The 17,963-nt window shown below is 35.7% G+C and overlaps 1 protein-coding gene across 1 annotated transcript; it reads right to left on the reverse strand.

The window, feature by feature from the left end:
- Window positions 1-941: 941 nt before the first annotated feature.
- LOC119992221 lies at window positions 942-13,595 on the reverse strand. Its single transcript, XM_038838899.1, has 10 exons — window positions 12,598-13,595; window positions 11,009-11,138; window positions 6,989-7,473; window positions 6,566-6,646; window positions 6,374-6,478; window positions 5,796-5,909; window positions 5,623-5,706; window positions 2,038-2,109; window positions 1,493-1,798; window positions 942-1,404 (listed from the first exon to the last, which is right to left on the reverse strand). The coding sequence occupies exons 1-9, from the start codon at window positions 12,916-12,918 to the stop codon at window positions 1,529-1,531; spliced, it is 1,662 nt and encodes a 553-aa protein (XP_038694827.1). The 5' UTR covers window positions 12,919-13,595; the 3' UTR covers window positions 942-1,404; window positions 1,493-1,528.
- Between the last annotated feature and the right edge of the window lie 4,368 nt (window positions 13,596-17,963).

The raw sequence follows: 17,963 nt of genomic DNA on the forward strand, positions 1-17,963 counted from the left end.
TAAATGTCATCAATGTAGCAGCCAACGATAATTGTGGGTTCAAAGTTATTGCTGGCTTGTTAGGTCTCGAAGGAGGTGAATTTGCTTGGTCTTTTGTTAGGCGTGATTTAATTGAAGAGCTAAGGACATTTTGGAAAGAGTATATATATCTTTGTTTGGCAGTTATGAGCGGACATGCTATATTCACAATACGCTTGCATTTTTCGAAGAAAATAAACCAATACCAATTAACTGTTGGATGAATATGCTTGATATGGGACACCTTATCGCATCAAGGTACAACATCATCTTGCATCTCATAAGCGATGTACAATCTTTGACTTTTTTACCGTTGTGATCCATCGCACCTCCACATGCATTCCGTAATGTCATCACTATTGGATATATGAATGGTAACCACTTTGTCCAGGTATTCATGAGTGAGAATTATCCGATGCCCCCCATTATGATCCAGTGGTTTTCATACAAGTATGATTGTGCAACAGAATGGTCACCATATGAGAAACAACTCCGTCATTATGAGAAGCTTTTTCATTCGATAAATGTATCTCAACTCATTATAAACATAACTTCTGATTAATGTTTTATATTGATAACAATATTATTTTTTAATAATATTGTTTTTTAATAATATTTTTTTAAACCAAAAAAATTATAAATTAAAAAAATATAAAAGAGGTCGGATCAATGGTGGGACAAGGGTATTTAGAGAGAGAAAAAAAGAAAAAGAAAAACGAGGAGTGTACGGAATAAAAAAGAGGGTGCATTAGACTTTGGCACATAAATTAGCGGGAGGGGGAATTATTACATTCTTTTCTTTCATACTCAATTCTTTTAAGTTAAACAAAACCATATGTATATTTTTCATAAAACATTATGCACTAGTACATATAGCAGTATGAAAAATATACAATTTTTTATAAATAAATGTATGTGAAAAATATACAAGTTATATAATATACATTTAGTCGCAAGTATCAACAGCAAGTTGTATCATGCATCATCATCAGCCTTGTCCCAACAGCGGACTATATGAATCTATAAGACAAACTAATAAGACAGTTTCCAAATTGTACCATGGCTGGAGAGAATAAAATATAGAACTGATTTTATACATCTGTTATTAGCATACGTCTTTTTTAGTTACCATGAATGTTAAAAAGATATTAGTTTTCTTTTTCTCACTATTTTCTGTCTTTTTCCTCCTTCCCACGCACCCTCTACATCTCCTTTCCTTTCTGAGATAGATAACATTTGGGCAACCCAGAAACACTACTTCTCAAACTTGTGCTTCAAAATGATGCAGAACTTCGGTCAAACACTAGCCTTTTCCAAAAACTCATCCAAATTCTAGCAGTCGTTCCTTCCTCGGATGTCAGGATGCATTCATCAGATACGATAAATCTGAAGATAATTATCGTAGCAAACCGAGAGCACAGCCAAAATCAAGCGCAATTTCGAGTGAGAAAAAAACATTGTTCATTTTACTCACCTACGTAGGGGAACAGAACTTGTGATCCCCTCAACCTCAGGTTGATGACCTTCGCCACTTCTTTTTCCCTTTCTTCTGGGGCAACTTGAACGGACTCCAGCTCTTTCTTCGTTTAGATGTCTCACAAAAGAAGCCAGAGGCCAAAGCTTGTTGAAGCCACAACTCAAACTCTTCCCCATCCTCATCCATCATTTCAGCATCCAAATCCCATGGAAATCTGGTTGAGTTAGTTTGCTGCGTTTTCCCCAAACCAACCATGTTGACGTGGAAGCTCGGTCGATGAGTGTTTGGCCTACATTCCATTCCCTGTAAACCAATGAATTCATTAGTTGTAAGCTGTTCGGGAGCTAAATATGCAACTAGGCAGTAAAGTTATTTTCCCTTCGGGATTCAGCAAAACACACAGACACCAGCAATATAACACTGAAACAACAACAAATTTAAGAACCAAATTTAGATATCCCATACAAGAGCCATCTTGAACTTTCCATGCACCGAGAGTTAACTGCACGAGTCTTGGAAAAATAGGGAGGAAATAAACTGACCTGACAAATAGCCCATTCTGAAACATCAAAGATTTTGCTCTCCGCACAAACAAAGGCACGTGGTATTTCCATCTGAAACCCATAATCAAAGATTCAAAATGGTAAACATAACAGGTAACAGAAAATCATTCACAACATGATGAATTCAGATGATATTTGGCACAATAACTCGATAATGATTCAGCATAAGAGGAGCTGAAATTCAGTTGAACTAGAGTACAAAAGCCATTTAACCTTTTTTTCCTGAACAGACTTCATTAAAAAAAAAAAAAAACACACACAGAAGATATTAAAACAAGATATATAAGGAGAATAAGCAAAGTTGTGTATAAATCCTAGAATTAAGAGCTCAGGGTGTTTGGCATGTACCAGAGTTAATATATACAACACAATAAAATCCCCATGCAAAATAGATCAACAAAACGTCCCCGTTAAAAATGATAAACCATGCATGGATGAAACTATGATAGAAAACTAAAAAACCCAGAAATCAAGCATGATTTGCACTCTCTTGTTGTCAAACTCAATAAAATTCTCTTCAAAAACAGATTTCTGAGTCATCTGGAGATTCTAAAATACATTGTTCAGTGTTTCTCCCCATTTCTTGAATAAACCCATTATTAGCTCATACTCCAGCTTCAATAAAATCATAAAATTCTGATATTTCAAGCAATTAATTAAATCATCATCAATTCCTGGTAACAGTTCCACCACATATTATGTGGAGTAAGGTCCGCGTACATCCTGCCTATCCCCACCCCGCCACCCCGCCCACTGCGGGCTAAGTTTGGAAAGAAAGGAGCTAGTTTAGAAGGAAAGGAGCAACAGGAGTCTTTCAAAACTAAGAGAAAAATATTGATTTCTTCATTCTTAACTGGCTTAATACTTTAGAATCTAGGCTAAATGGCACTTGTATTAATTTCTTTGACAGTGTCAGATCAGTGTTGTAACTCCTTGATTGCACCATTTTGATGCTCTTGCAATAAATTTCTTTTGCATTCAAAATAAGACAAGACAATAGATAGGTATGTGGGGATTTGAATGAGGTCCTTACGGCTTCCAAAAGACAAAATGTGAGTGCTGCTGAAGAGTTTATGAATAGTTTCAGGGATCTGGTGTTTCAGCTAAAACTAGTTGACCTTCCACTAATGGGTGGGAACTACACCTGGTCGAGCTTGAGAAAGTCCCCTTTGATGTCTAAACCAGACTGATTCTTGATTACAGATACCTGGTATGATTTGTTCCCCAGAGAATCTCAGAAGGTCTTTCCTAGACCAATCTCTGATCATGGTCCCATCTTTCTCGAATCGGGAAGTTTCAATGGGGGCCAGCTCCTTTCCGTTTTGAGAATTGGTGGATAAAAGAGAGGGGTTTCTTGAGAAGGTGAAAGAGTGGTGGCTGGAAGGTGATGATGTCAGTTATGCATGCTTTGTTTTCATGACAAAACTGCAGAGGTGAAATGGAGGACCCCGGCAACTCCACCAGAGAAATAGAGAAAATCCTCTAAGCAGCAAAACTGAAGTTTATTCAATAGCAAAGTTGTTTCTAACAAGCTGATTCACGCCTTTATATAGACACATCAAACTAATCCTACTAAAAATAGAGAAAGTAATATAATCATACTAGAATTACGAAAACTACCCAAAAACAACAGCTTTTACAGCTGGTTCAGAATTCTTACTCAGACTAGAACTTCTAATAAGAAAAGGAAATAATTGAACTCTCCTTATTACCAAAAGAAACTAGGTAACTTGTCCTACATTACAGTAACTCAGGTTTAACCAAATGCTGGAGAGTAGATGAGGAATTGATTAGTGTTATCAAGTGTGCAAAGAGCGTACTTCAAGCGAAATGGCAACGCTTTGCTTCAAAGCGTACGCTTCAAAGACGCGAAGCACAAAATTCATAAATTATGTAGTAAATTTAATAAACAAATTCAAGCTAAGTTAAGCAATAATCATATAAGATGAGCAGTAATTTGCAGGACTAACATGTGCTACTTCAAGAAGCAGTAATTTGCAGGACCAATGTAGCCAATTTGGCAATGATATACAAGAGGAAATTCTGATACCTTGTCTGGTCTGTTTTGGTCTACTAACCAAGGTTTTTCTACCCAGAGATGTCAGTATTTAGACTCTTTGTTCAACTTTAAGCTTTTCAACATGTCTTACAAGTTAAAATTACATAATAGATGTGGTTTGGTGGAGAAGTATTATCTACTAAGTATTAGATAAGCACAAAGTTCTATGATTTCCAATTTCAACAGCAGTACTTGTTAGTTGTTTGAACTTGTAATTCAATCTCCGCCTTTGTATCAACTAAAGCACCTTTTTTTATGAAAAAATTATTTTTTTCCTACATAAGACAAGCTATTCACTAATAACAAAACAGGTACAAAATATATGAAAATACAGTCTTCCCAAAATACATAATAATTAATTTCTCAATATTTATTGAGCCATTGAGAAAATAAAATAATGTATGGAGTCCTAACACTATATACACGAATATATAATTTTAAAAACACTATATACGCATATATAATTTTATAAACAAATAAAAGTAAAAATATGTAAATATGTAATCGATCAGACCTAAAATATTAACAGAAGAAAGAGGCACGACCGTGCGGGAGACGGAGGCGTAGAGAGGTGCGATCGACGGAGGAGGAGAGAGAAAAAGACGGAACATGAGAGAGAGAGAGGCACGATCGATAGAGGAGAAGGAAGAAGAAGATGGAGCAAGCGCAAGAGAGGCACGATCAACAGAGGAGAAGGAAGAAGAAGACGGAGCAAACCGAAAAAGCTCTAGGGATAGACAAGCTGGCACAAGAGTCGGGCTTTCTCAAATACGTAACTGAAAGCCCAACAATAATCAAGCCCCATTGTTGAAGCATCCAAGGCGGGCTCTTTATCGCCCATTGCGCTTCGTGGAAAGCACACGCCTCGTTGTGCTTCTAAGACACTGTCGAAGCAAGGCGCAAGATAAAGCGAGGCTCGCTTCTCGATTAAGCGCACGAGGCATGCGCTTGTGACAACTATGATTATGGGAAAGAAATGCTGAAAAGTATGTTTTTAAATGTCTTTGACTCATATTTCCATAATTTATAATGATAGGTTTGATTAGGATGTAGCAAAAATCGACCTATTTTTCACTCCCGTGTTGTCTCATTCTTACATCCAGCAAATGCGAATTGCAAAATACTTTTGTTCATCCACAACAGAAATCTTTTATTAGCTCCGAAATGTAATTCTTATCCCTAATTGAGCGTTGTCGTACATCAATCAACAAGATATAAGCTTAAGATACTGCCATCGAGCATTAAACTGCTGCAAATCAGCAGCTTTCAAGATGGATTTCTACAACTTCTTTCCCTCTTGGTGTACCGATGATTAAGAAGAAAGTAAAAAAAATTTATTGAAGAGAACCTTCCTCTAATCACCATAATGTATTGTGTACTCTAATCCATTTTGATATCGAAAAATGAAAAAATAGTTCTCTAAATTCCTAGTTACACAATCAAATGAATATAAGCTGAATAAATGAAAAACATGGGACCATGAACATTCCTCCAAAGGAAATTACCTTCTTAGGCCTATCATACACCAATGAGCCTTTGTATTCAACCCATCCATCTCCATCCTTGGCTTGATGATATTGACAGCAATCCTGAAGCCGAAATAAGTTTACTGCAAGGCACATGTGCATATGCAGAGAGCGAGAGAGCACAATAATCAAGTAAAGGAAAGTATGCTGACCTGACACCACCGTGCTTTTGCCTTACTCCTATTTGTGCACACCCAAATATGTGAACTGCCACATTTTGTGCACTCTATACACCTAGACTCTTCAGAGCAATAATCCTGACCATCCTGCTCATATAGAAGTGTTGTTACACATTTTCATTATCTAAAGCTGAGTAATTGACACAGATTTATATTTCAGCAATGCGGCTTATGCCAACATACTAAAAGGGAATGAAGGATCATAGAAAGGAAGATACTTGCTGGTTACTTCATAATTTATCCATGGTATTTCTCTTATTGGTAAATGAAATGGTTTCAATACTGCATGAGAGCATAGACACTTGACGAATAGTTAGGCATGTGTGAGATCAGTAGCATGATAAGGATTGGATCATAAACTCAATAAGGGCAGCTGATATTACATAAACCACACCTGACTAAGACCCAAAAAACAACAAACAAAGCAAAGCTCAACTGTATTTACCTTTTCTTTTTTCCTCTAGTTATAAACTACAGCTAATCATATGACAAACTATACAAGATTTACAAGTCTGGAAAAGTTAAACAATATGTAACCAACCATTAGATACCTGATGTGAGGTATGATATGACTTCTGGCAGACATTCCTAGTCCTGAATTCATCTTTTCTTAATTGTTCATCATAGTCCCTCTTCTTTGTCAAATCAGAAAGAACCTAAAAGTATTATGCAATCATGAGCAAACAAGAGGACCACAAAAATACTAATTACATACATGAACAGATGGAAACATATATGCCTACCTCATAAGCACACTGAAGTTTCTTAAATGATTCACTAGCTAAAGAAATTCCCATATTTTTATCTGGATGCACGAGCATGGCCTGAACACAATGCATTTAAAGAAGCTGATGTCAAGGAAATAAGACAAACATCATGTAGGAACACACACAGGATGAGGAAACCAAAATATTTCTGCATGTGGCAAAAAGAAATAAAAGGAGTGGAAGAAAAAAACAAACAGAGACCGGGGAAAGCATAGTATAACTTCATTGGAAAAGAGGGAAATGGACGAAAAGCTTAGACCGAGGGCGAGAGAGAGCTCCCGTATACAATAGGCAATATCAAAACCTGAGAAACCCATCAAGTAATAAATTCTGCTTGGACAACTATGGTTTACAGTTAGTAACGAAAGGAGAGGTGGAAAGAAAAGAATTTTTACATACCTTCTTATGATATTCCTTTTTCAAAACTGAGGCATCAACTCTTTTATGACAAGGATAACCCAGTGCTTCATAATGATCTTTGCTATTTAATATTCTTTTCATCTCATCGAGCGAATTAGTTCCTTTGACTGCCGTGGTAGCAGACAACTCTTTCTGCTGCTTAACAACACAGGAACTCCCAGCTGGTTTACTGGAGGCGTTGCAAGCGCGCTGCTTCTCAGGTTCATCAGTAGGAATCGTATATTCACAATCTGCAGAGAAGTCATCTTCTTCCACAGCTGTTTTTGAATCTTTATGCTCATAGGTGGTTTCACTCATTTTGTCGCACCATTCAAGCAAAAGGTTTAATACATCGCTTGAGAAAAATGCAAGATTAATTGCGATAAAAACTCCTAGCCATCCAACTCGAATTTTGACCCAATAAATTGTGTATATAGTTTCCATAACGACCACCAACCGAGCATGGTTAAGTGAAAATAGATAGCCTGCAATAACACAAAGAAAAATAAAGTTTCCCAAATCCATGAAATTGCAAATGTGAAGAGAGAAAGGGAAATTCTCATCAACAAAGTTGGACTTTTAAAATTCAAAGGTTGCAGAAGTAATATAAAAATAACAGATTAAAGAAGCACCGTCCACAGCATGTGAGAACATGGTTGATAGCTAATGATAGCTAATGGTTGATACATAATCAAAATATAGGAAAATGTATGCTAACAGCATAAAACATCATAGGACATAACTCACCTGCAACTGCAAGATGATTGACAGCAAATGGGTTTTTCAGGTCTTATGTAAATTACTTCATCCGCGTCATCCTCTATAGGACCGATACAAAACTAAACAGCTATTTGAAAACACTAAGAAATGGTTTAATTTGAATCTGGATATACCTTTCATAAATAATAGATCTTTTCTTCTTTCTTTTTTTGCCGTTGTTCTAGCAACAAAAGAAGAATTGTACTAAAAAAGCAGACCCATAAGAGTTTAACTATGCATAATAGATTATAGATCTAAGTAATAATGAACAACTAAAGATAATCTAAGGTATGCAAAACAGGATTTATTGAAGCACCAAGGAGGTGCAAACAGGACAAACGGGGAGATTCACAAGCTATTGCATCTAGCAATGAGCCCCAAACCATGCATTAATGAAACAAGGCACATCTACACTCCAATCCATTCTCTTTAGAGTCTTAGAAAAATGCAGTAATGAGAAAGCCCGAGCAGTGCTGAGAAATTCATTGATGAAATACTTGTTCTTTTATTTGAATTTTGAACAAGATTAGTGCAGTCACCTTCGCCTTACAATTGTGCAATATCTTCCTCATTTGATTGACCAATTGTCCGTGCCTGTTAATTTACAGCCTATTGTGATACCGAATTGGGTATCTACAGCATTAGGTAATCAGCAATTGAGTGTAGTGCACTAGAGTACATTCAATCTCTATATTGGAAGTGAGTGTCAGTTGATCTATTGTAGGTTTGATGGTTGGCAGTAGTTGTGATTGATTCCTACCTTCAGTAGTGCTTCTGCAGAGTACTACAAGCTTCACCTGAATCTCTTAATTTTGCCCCATTTGACAGGTAAGTTCCTTTCCTCGAAGCGGGCCAGGTGGCTTTTCTAGGCAGTAGGCATCCAAGTAGCAGGAAGAAGAATGGATGACCGGAGGGATCCATTCCAGAGGGGTTGGTGATCATATAGAAATTTAGAAGTTTAATCATTGTGGAGAAAATACTGTTGGCAATTGTTTTGACTCAAGTGGTAAGCCTTCAGAATGTTATCATGAGTCATCAATCTCGTTTAAAATTGCGGACATTCTAATTCCTAATTCCACTAAAGTTGAAACTCCCCATATACCTATTATCCTAAAACAGGGAGGAACTCAAATAAAACAAATCCAACATTTAAACCTAATGTTAAAGGAAAAAGACTAAAAACAATTGGAAAGACTGCATAAACTGCACAGGTATAAAATTAAGACCATAATACCATCTCACTGTGAATTTCAAAATTCTTTTGGTCATATTGTTTCCCTTTCAAAATGTCCAAGAATCTATTTTGCTCTAATTTCCACCGTTTGAAGAAATTTTTGACAGTCATCCGAGAATGGTAGAATGAACCTCTTTTCCTATCAAATTTGTTCACTGGGTTTAGACTACAAATTATTTTTTTCAAGTTAAGTCATATATGAAACCATGATCAATACTGTTGATCTGTGGTGAAAAAATGTTTTCACTGGTTTCTGTACTCCATTATACCCAATCTGGAAATCAGAAACACATGTTAAATCTGATTTGGTAACATGGAGTCATACTTTACACTTTTATAAAAACTTCTTCCACACATACAGCCTAAGGAACAAAGCAAAATTTTAAACTATTGTTTTTCCATCCATCCAGGTTATAGTATCAGTCAATGACACTCAATGTACAAGGCCCTCATGGTGATGACAGGGTCTTAGGAGAGCAAATGCACACAACATCACAACCTTACTCCCAAACAGTACGGAGAACCAGTTTTTATGGATCATCTTCCCACAATCATTTGGTGGATTATTTGGATGAAAGAAAACAAATGAATTTTCCAAGAAGAGGAGTAACCTTGGTTGGTTGTTAGGCACAGATGGTTATCTTTGTTTTTGGTATAGATTGAATGTTAACAACAACAAATACATTTTAGCATTAATGAGTATATATTACTATATGTTATAGATTTATTATCTCATTCACCTAGTAAAGGGGTGGCACCATTTAATGTTATTTTTTTATCGTTCATTTCAAAGGAAAACATTTAACTTACTTTTCTTTAAGATAAAAATTTTAGAATTTTCTCCTATTTTGGCAAGAGATAAAATTTAGGAGAAAGTGCACATTAGATCCCCGAAACATGTCCAAATTTTCCATTTGGTTAATGAAAGATTTATTGGTCAAATTGGTAACTGAATGTTACAAAATTGGGCGGTCAAGTCACTCTGTCAACAAGAGTCAATGGGTTGTGACGGAAAATGCAGTCTTGGCTACTTTTCAGTAGATACAGTTAACAGCTTAACTGGAGATCAAAGCCCGTTTAATGATTCATTTCTCTGCTATCTCATCGTCATTCGGTCACATTAGATATTGCTAGCCGAGCAGTAAAAGTATTCCTATGAAAAGTAATGGTCAAGTCGGCATTTTCTGTTACATACACTGACCAAGTTGACGGAATGACTTGATTACACTATTTTGTAACATCAATGAACAGTTTTTAAAAAATGTCTTTCACAAACCACATTGACTTTTCGGGTAGTTTAATTTAAAACGTATGACCAACTGAGATCAACATATTTAGCTATATTTAACTCTCCATGTAAATGAATGAATATAAAAGCTGTGAAAATGGAATTAAATTCTACTGGAAACCAATACCAAACACAGCACGAACAGAAGAAATATTGGCGTGCGGGTGCGCAAGGGGATGGTTGGGGGCCCGCAGAAAGAAAGAGAAAGATATGAAGATGCATACTTCACAATTTAGCTGAGTTCCCACTAGCTAACATATATTTGCAAAAAAAAAAATTTCAAGAAACATAGCTATATTCATGTCATTTTTGGAAAGCTAACTCTATACAAAAAATAGATCAACCATTTTATGCAGTCATAAAAAAAGGAAACAACACCATGAGCACAAGGCTCAAACGGTGGTGGGTGGGTCCAACAAGGCAATATGTACTCTGTCCTATCCACACATTTCAGGGAGGCTATTTCCGCAGTTTAAACATGTGACAACCAGGTTTTGGTGAAGCAACATTATCACTAGGCCAAGATTTGCCATTCATTGTTCAGAATCATGCAGGATCCCTAGTGCTGACAAAACTAATGATCATCTCATCAAATCTTTAAAATTATCATCATTAACTTAGTTTAGTAAGTAAAAACACAGCAGAAAATATTAATAACATTAATTTAGTTTTAAAAACACAGCAGAAAACAGTAATAAAATTAAAGTCCAAAGGCCAAAAATAAAGAACTTTAACATACCTCCAACTAAAAACAATGTTCCCGTTATCCAGAAGTTAGCGTACATCCATATTATCAAAATAGCAAAGAGCCCCACGATGAAAATTCCAGGAGTGTAACCCAAATACCGAACAGCAACTCCAGCAGCACCCTAAAAAATATGGACTCCAAATGTTAGCACATTATTCAGATTTGTTTCATACAAGCTGCGCTATTCGATAAATTACAAGTGCCAACATAAAAGAATACAGTCATATTCATCAAGATTAATCAAGTTGGTCATTGTCCCCTCTAAAGGTCCTTTTTCCTGAACTTACTCTCACAGCAATAGGAGGGCACTTGACAACTCACTCGTGGGCATGTGGGAAAAAAAAACTAGCCATCATAAAAGGAAAGATGCATAAATATGAATTTTTCAGGGAACATATTGCATGCAACATACAGAAAGCAAAGCCATTAAATGGTTACAAGATGACAAGAAAGGCAGAAAAGTGTGATTTAATCAAATACTAAGCCATGCAAATTTCATCATCCCACAAGGACTATGAATATTAGGATGAAAAACTAAGAACTAGAAGTACCACATTCGTATAAATGAGATCTTTAAGTTGTGGTCCAGAATCTCAATCATGCAATAAATTCAAAACTTTTTGCTTCTCTTGCCTAATTGTTTTGGAGTCTTCAATAGGTGGCTGATAAATCTTACAAATTGAAAGAAAAAAAAAATGCTTGATGTTCATACTAGCTTCCACGATTAACCAAATGGGAAACTCACTTCATGATAATTAAATAAAAAAACCATATATAACAACAAAAATAACAACGACAGGTGTAATCAAATAGATCCCTCCACCTCCATTGAGTATAGAAGAGAGAAATAAATTAGGCCTTTTGTGGGAAAGGAGCAATAACAATTCCTTTTTTTTAATAGAATAATAATTCCTTCATTAGTGGGAGAAGAAGCATAACTGATTGAGATTTATAGTGTAGTGCAGCCGATTTCAAAGATTCCCTACCATATTTACTCTTGCTAGGGGAAAAACTGCTTCTGTGCCAGATTGCTTCATTTAAATTAGCAATGAAGTGGTGTGGAACATTGAATTTATGAGAGAAGCAATGTACAAAGGGCTAGAAGAATTTGCAGGCCTTTTTGTTCATTACAATTCAATCAGACCTAATTTGTATTTGGGTGACAAAATCAATTACACTACACCTTGTGCGCCCCACCCCCAAGGCGCCAACCCATCCTTATCACAAAGAGTGTCACATTCAAAATGGCAATATTCACTAGGGAATTAACTTGGAGCATATTTTAATGATGGACAATCTCTAAAAGAAGTGCCAGTTACATGAAAAAGTTTTTATGCAAGACAGATAATGAATCGCTGAACCATATCCTCCTACTTATGGGGATGTCTTTGGTGAGATGTAGAAGGGCGAAACCACCGGCATCTAGATTTTCTATGAGTTTGATAAAACAATAATAATGACAACAAGTTCTAATTGACAGTTTAGCATGACCCAAATGTGCCACAGTATAATTAAAAACATCATAAATTCAACTAGCCAAAATCTGGCAGAGATTATGGAAATAGCGTTAAAAGACATACCATACTCAGAAGCACGTAGAGTAAGCAAGACATCGAAGTGAGGCTAAGAAAGCAACTCCACATTATAACCAACAATGCAGCTGAACCCAGTTCGGTAACAGACTGAACACCCCTCACAACACAGTCCTTCCAGTAGATCAGCACAAAGCACACTAATCGCCCAAACCTAGAACACCAACTGCACACCTTTGGCCAATGCCGCTCCATCAAGACTCCAACCTTATCCCTTACAGTCGCCACTGCAGTTTTCGTGCACAACCTTACATGTTTCTGCGTTCGAAGCCATTTCCAGCCTTGCTGGACCAACCCAATATCCTCCATCGCTGCTACTAAAGAAGGTCAAAGGAAATCCTACAAAAGTACCTCCGATCCGAGTCACAGAATTCCGCTATCGATAGACATAGAAATGTACCAGTGACACTCCGTATTCCGCAATACGGTACATCAAATAATTGATGGAATCCATTACTGCGAGCTTCAATCAGTCAAAAATTACGAAAAAGCTTCACACCGATTTCACGGGTATCAAATGAAACACCACACACAGCTCCAACAGCACAGATTAAAAAAAAGCACAAAAGAGAGAGACAGTGCGTTCGATGATTCAACCCAAATTGCTTCACATGAAAGTTTCCGAAAAGGAACAATTCAGAAGTTGAATAATAATATCACAGTTTCCTTTTTTTCTGACACTTGTGTCTGTGATCCAGTGTAAATAAAAATTGGAAAAAACAAAACCAACAGTGAAAGTGTTTCATGTCTTCACATTAGATCCCCAGAACTGCTTTAACAACTCAGTTATAATCAAGAGACTTTAATTGCCATTGAAGAGAAACCCTAAAGCTTTCTCTGGCTTCCGATACTGTCTGAAACTGAGTCAGCTAAACCTTGACGAAGCCCTAAAAAGCTCGTATTGAAAAGAAGCTCTACATGGGCCTGCCTCCTGCTCATTTACAGTCTCTTTACGTATGTAAGCGCATCTGTAGTCTCTAGTCTCTACCACCGTACCCTATTTTTTGATGTACAATTCCCTTATTTTAAAGAAAAAACTATTTTTCAACCACATATACGATTTCCTCGTCATACCAAATATTTTAGTATTTTTCCACTTAATTATTTTTAAGTGCTTTTAGGTCATATTTGATATCAATTCCAAAAATTATGAAAATAAAAATATAAAACAAAAACATAAATTTAACTACTTATTTAGTTGCGTATCTAAAACAGAAAATAAAAATATAAATTTGATTCAATATGAGATCGGCATGTGAGATATCGTGAAGCTCTGCTCTTTATTGATTGAAAAAGTCAGTGCCCGAAGTTCGGCCCAAGACCGACCAATGTCGAAGCCCGAGATCAATTTCTGGCTTCTGATACTGTCTGAAAGTGAGTGAGCTAACCCTTTGGCCGAAGCCCTAAAAAGCTCTTATTGAAAAGAAGCTCTACATGGGCCTGCCTCCGGCTCATTTACAGTCTCTTTACGTATGTAAGCGCATCTCTAGTCTCTAGTCTCTACCACTGTACCCCATTTTTTGATGTACAATTCCCTTATTTTAAAGAAAAATCTATTTTTCAACCATATATACGATTTCCTCACCATATCAAATATTTTAGTATTTTTCAACATAATTATTTTTAAGTGCTGTTATGTCATATTTGGTATCAATTCCAAAAATTATGAAAACAAAAACATAAAATATAAAAACATAAATTTAACTACTTATTTGGTTGCGTATCTTAAACAAAAAATGAAAATATAAATTTGATTCAATATGAGATCGGCATGTGAGATATCGTGAAGTTTTGCTCTTGATTGATAGAAAAAGTCAGTGTCCGAAGTTCGGCCCAAGACGGACCAGTGTCGAAGCCCAAGATCAATTTAGGCCTGAAACCCCGGTCAGACACAACCCGAGCCCGAAGCCCGGCTCGGGATCTAATCGAGCTCGAAACCCAGCCGAGATCGACTTGGGCAAGCAGTACGGCTCTGAACCGACCAGTGCATGTAGCCCGGCCAAGTCTCGGAGTCTTGTCTGGGATCGACTCAAGCTCGATGCCCAGTCCCATAGTCCGGCCCGAAACTGACCCTAGCCCGTAGTCGACTCGATGCCCAATCCTGAAGTCCGGCTCGTGACCGATCCCAGCCCGGGCCCGGGCCCAAAGTTCTGCATGCATGTCATGCAAGAGAGAAAAGGGATCGTTGTGTGTTTGGTGTTTTAAAAACTTTTGAAACCTCTTTTTTGTGTTTTTAAAATTTTTGAAAACCTGTTGTAGGTTTTCATTAAAACGAAAACAATATACAAGCAAACACTATTTTTATTTTCTATTTTTTAAAACCAAAACTAAAAACAGCACTGATACCAAACAGGGCCTTAATTTAACTTATAATTACAAATGCATCTAATGTTTGGGTACTTTTAATTTAGCTTCATATGTTCGATTCACGCGAAGTGTTTTGAAGAACCAGAATAGTGAATAAAAAAAGATTATCTAATACCCCAGATTTGGGGTACGAAAAATAAAATACCTAAAATGAGTAAGACTTTAGGGTACTGATTATAAGGGTGAAAATGAAAAAGGTAACCAAAAATAGTTTTTTACCTATTTTGTGTTACGGGTTGGACATATTCTAAGACCATGTCCATGGCTGGAAAACAAATTATCTATTTTGGTATCTCTACCAATTTAACATGTTTCAACAGGTATCCAAAAATTATCTATTTTGGTATCTTTATCAATTAAAAAAATTTATCTATTTTATTTTTTTAATTTACATATTCTGAATTTTGAATTTGCCCAAGTTGCTCTGGAATTTGTTCAGCCACTCGACAATTTCTCAATATTCTACATACAAATTGAGAAACTGTAAATAAGATTTACACTACAAACAAAAAAACGATGATACACAGGCCACTTTGGTTAGGTGATTATGTTCTTTTATAATCATTGAACATCTCAAAAGTTGCAACACTCACACATTCTCTTTCATTTCCTTTCCGACGTCCTTCCCATACATGTGATTAAATGAAAACTCAATAAATTCAAGCTTGTGCCTTGGGTCAACAATCACCGCAATGAAAATTAAATAGTTCATTTTGTCCAAGCTCCCTATCGGCATGCCACTTCCGTCAAAGTCGTTAGATTTTTTCCATTGCATAAAAGAGCTAATAAACAACAGCAAATAGCATGATATTTGATATCTTTTTATACCATACTTTACACACTTGTTTTTTTTCTCCTTTCATTGGCAGTAAGATGAATATTTATGGGTCTAAGCCCAAGTTCAATGCTTACTTTGAGGTGAATCCAAGACTAATATGGAAAAGAAAACTTGTGGCTCAAGCACGAAGCAGCAAAGACTAAGGAACTATCAGAATTCACGTGTCTTAATGGAATTAAAATTGAAAATATTATTGTTGAAGGCCTAGACCACGGGTTAGAGGATTAATTGGTTATATAGTTCTTTAGATCTTGATGGGTCATTGACTTTGGGTTAACAACTGCGACCAACATTGATTAATTCGTTGCTTAATGATACTTGTTGGCACCACGATCGAACGAATCAACATAATTAAGAAAGAATCAACCCTTGAATTGGGACTGATATTGTTTGCTTGATCTTTATGATTTATAATTCAACTGCTTGGTGAATTCACTACTCCTAGCCTTTTCTCGTATTGTCTATAAAATCTCCAACAACATTCTGAATTTTATTTCTTTCTAGCTAAATTCTCTTCTCTCTTTTTTTTGCTCGTATTCACTTAGTTTATTGAGTTAGGTAATACAATTAAGCTATACTTGTCTTTGAGAGATTCAACCTCGTACTTGAATTATATATACTATTTCAATCAATTGTGCATTTGCGAGATTATTGCATCAACAACCTTGGAAACACATACACGGACATGGACACTAGATGTTTAATCTAAACTCAAATATAAAAATATTTTAATTTCTTATCTTGGATTCAAAGAATGTGTCAAGCAATGAAGTTATGTCATACTCTTTATCCAACGACTCACTAATATTAAGTGCAACACAGAATAAAATGTAGACTCTTTTTCTTTCTTCCTCTCATGCCTATAAATTGAAGCATTCATTTTCTCAATCATTAAGTCCCACATGTCATAGACTAAGTGATCCAATGGACATTTGTGTCAACAACTCTAAGCATTCCATATATAGGTTATGTGTAAGAGATAATGTATTTAATATTATTTCAACATAGATCATCCAATATTTTTCTTTCACAATTCTTACTTTCTCAACATCTTCATCCCTATAAGATTAACCATTTCTCACAGTTAACCATAGACTGCAAACCTGGTTTAATAAGCTGAAACCGTCAAAGCATCACAATAGCCAATGCAAATTGTGTAAGAGCAAATGCAAGCATTTCAAACTCAAAAACTCATTGAACATTGTCGGCCTCATTAAGTGACCTATGACGAAATTCTTTACAAACATGACATCTCCAACAATATCTGTGATCCAATGGCATTCATCATGCACAAATGTATTTTCTGAAGTGTTATTAGTAGAGCATATATTTTTCAATGCAAGATTCAAAATATGGACAACACAATTGGTCCAAAAAACATGTGGATATTGGGCCTCAATTAGAAGTCCAAGAGACTTGCAATCAAGAGCATTATCCGTAATTACATGGATCACATTTGAATGACCCAACTCTTGAATGACATCTTTCTGTTATCGCCACAAAATTGATAATTGGTCTCCTTTGAGCATTAATCCATCCATTTATTGCAAGTCTTAACTCTTTCTCACTTTATGTGCTTTTAATTCAAAGCAACAAACTCTCAACAATCGCATTTTTTTTAAAAGTTGTACCCTACAGGTTTATATTCACTGATACTGTTCTTGACAGCATAAGAGTAAGAACTCATAACATACGGATTTTTATCGAGGTTAAATGGCAATCTAGATGAATAACACTCGTCCAATCATACAATCTAACTGTTCTTGTGCTTGAAGGTTGAAAGACTTCTCTACACGGTATTTCCCTTTCTTTTTCTTGGCTCAAGTATGTAATATTATAAAATATTTAATAGTCAGTCCAAAAGCGGAATCAAATATGAGAATATAACACTATTTTTTAAATAGAACTTTTTATTATAAAATATATTTATAAAATTTGAGAATATAATATTATTTTTAAAAAGAATTGTGGATGATTTTTTATTTTAAACTATTATAACTCTATCATCTTTATTGATTAATTTTCGTCAAACTATAAATAGGCATTTTTATTATAAATTATGTATATGTTGAAATACATGAAACCTTAATTTTAAGGTACAAATCAACCAATATGTTTCTAATATTAGCAAATAATGAAGAAAGATTAA

Source organism: Tripterygium wilfordii, chromosome 22 (assembly GCF_013401445.1).
Source record: "Tripterygium wilfordii isolate XIE 37 chromosome 22, ASM1340144v1, whole genome shotgun sequence".
NCBI lineage: Eukaryota > Viridiplantae > Streptophyta > Magnoliopsida > Celastrales > Celastraceae > Tripterygium > Tripterygium wilfordii.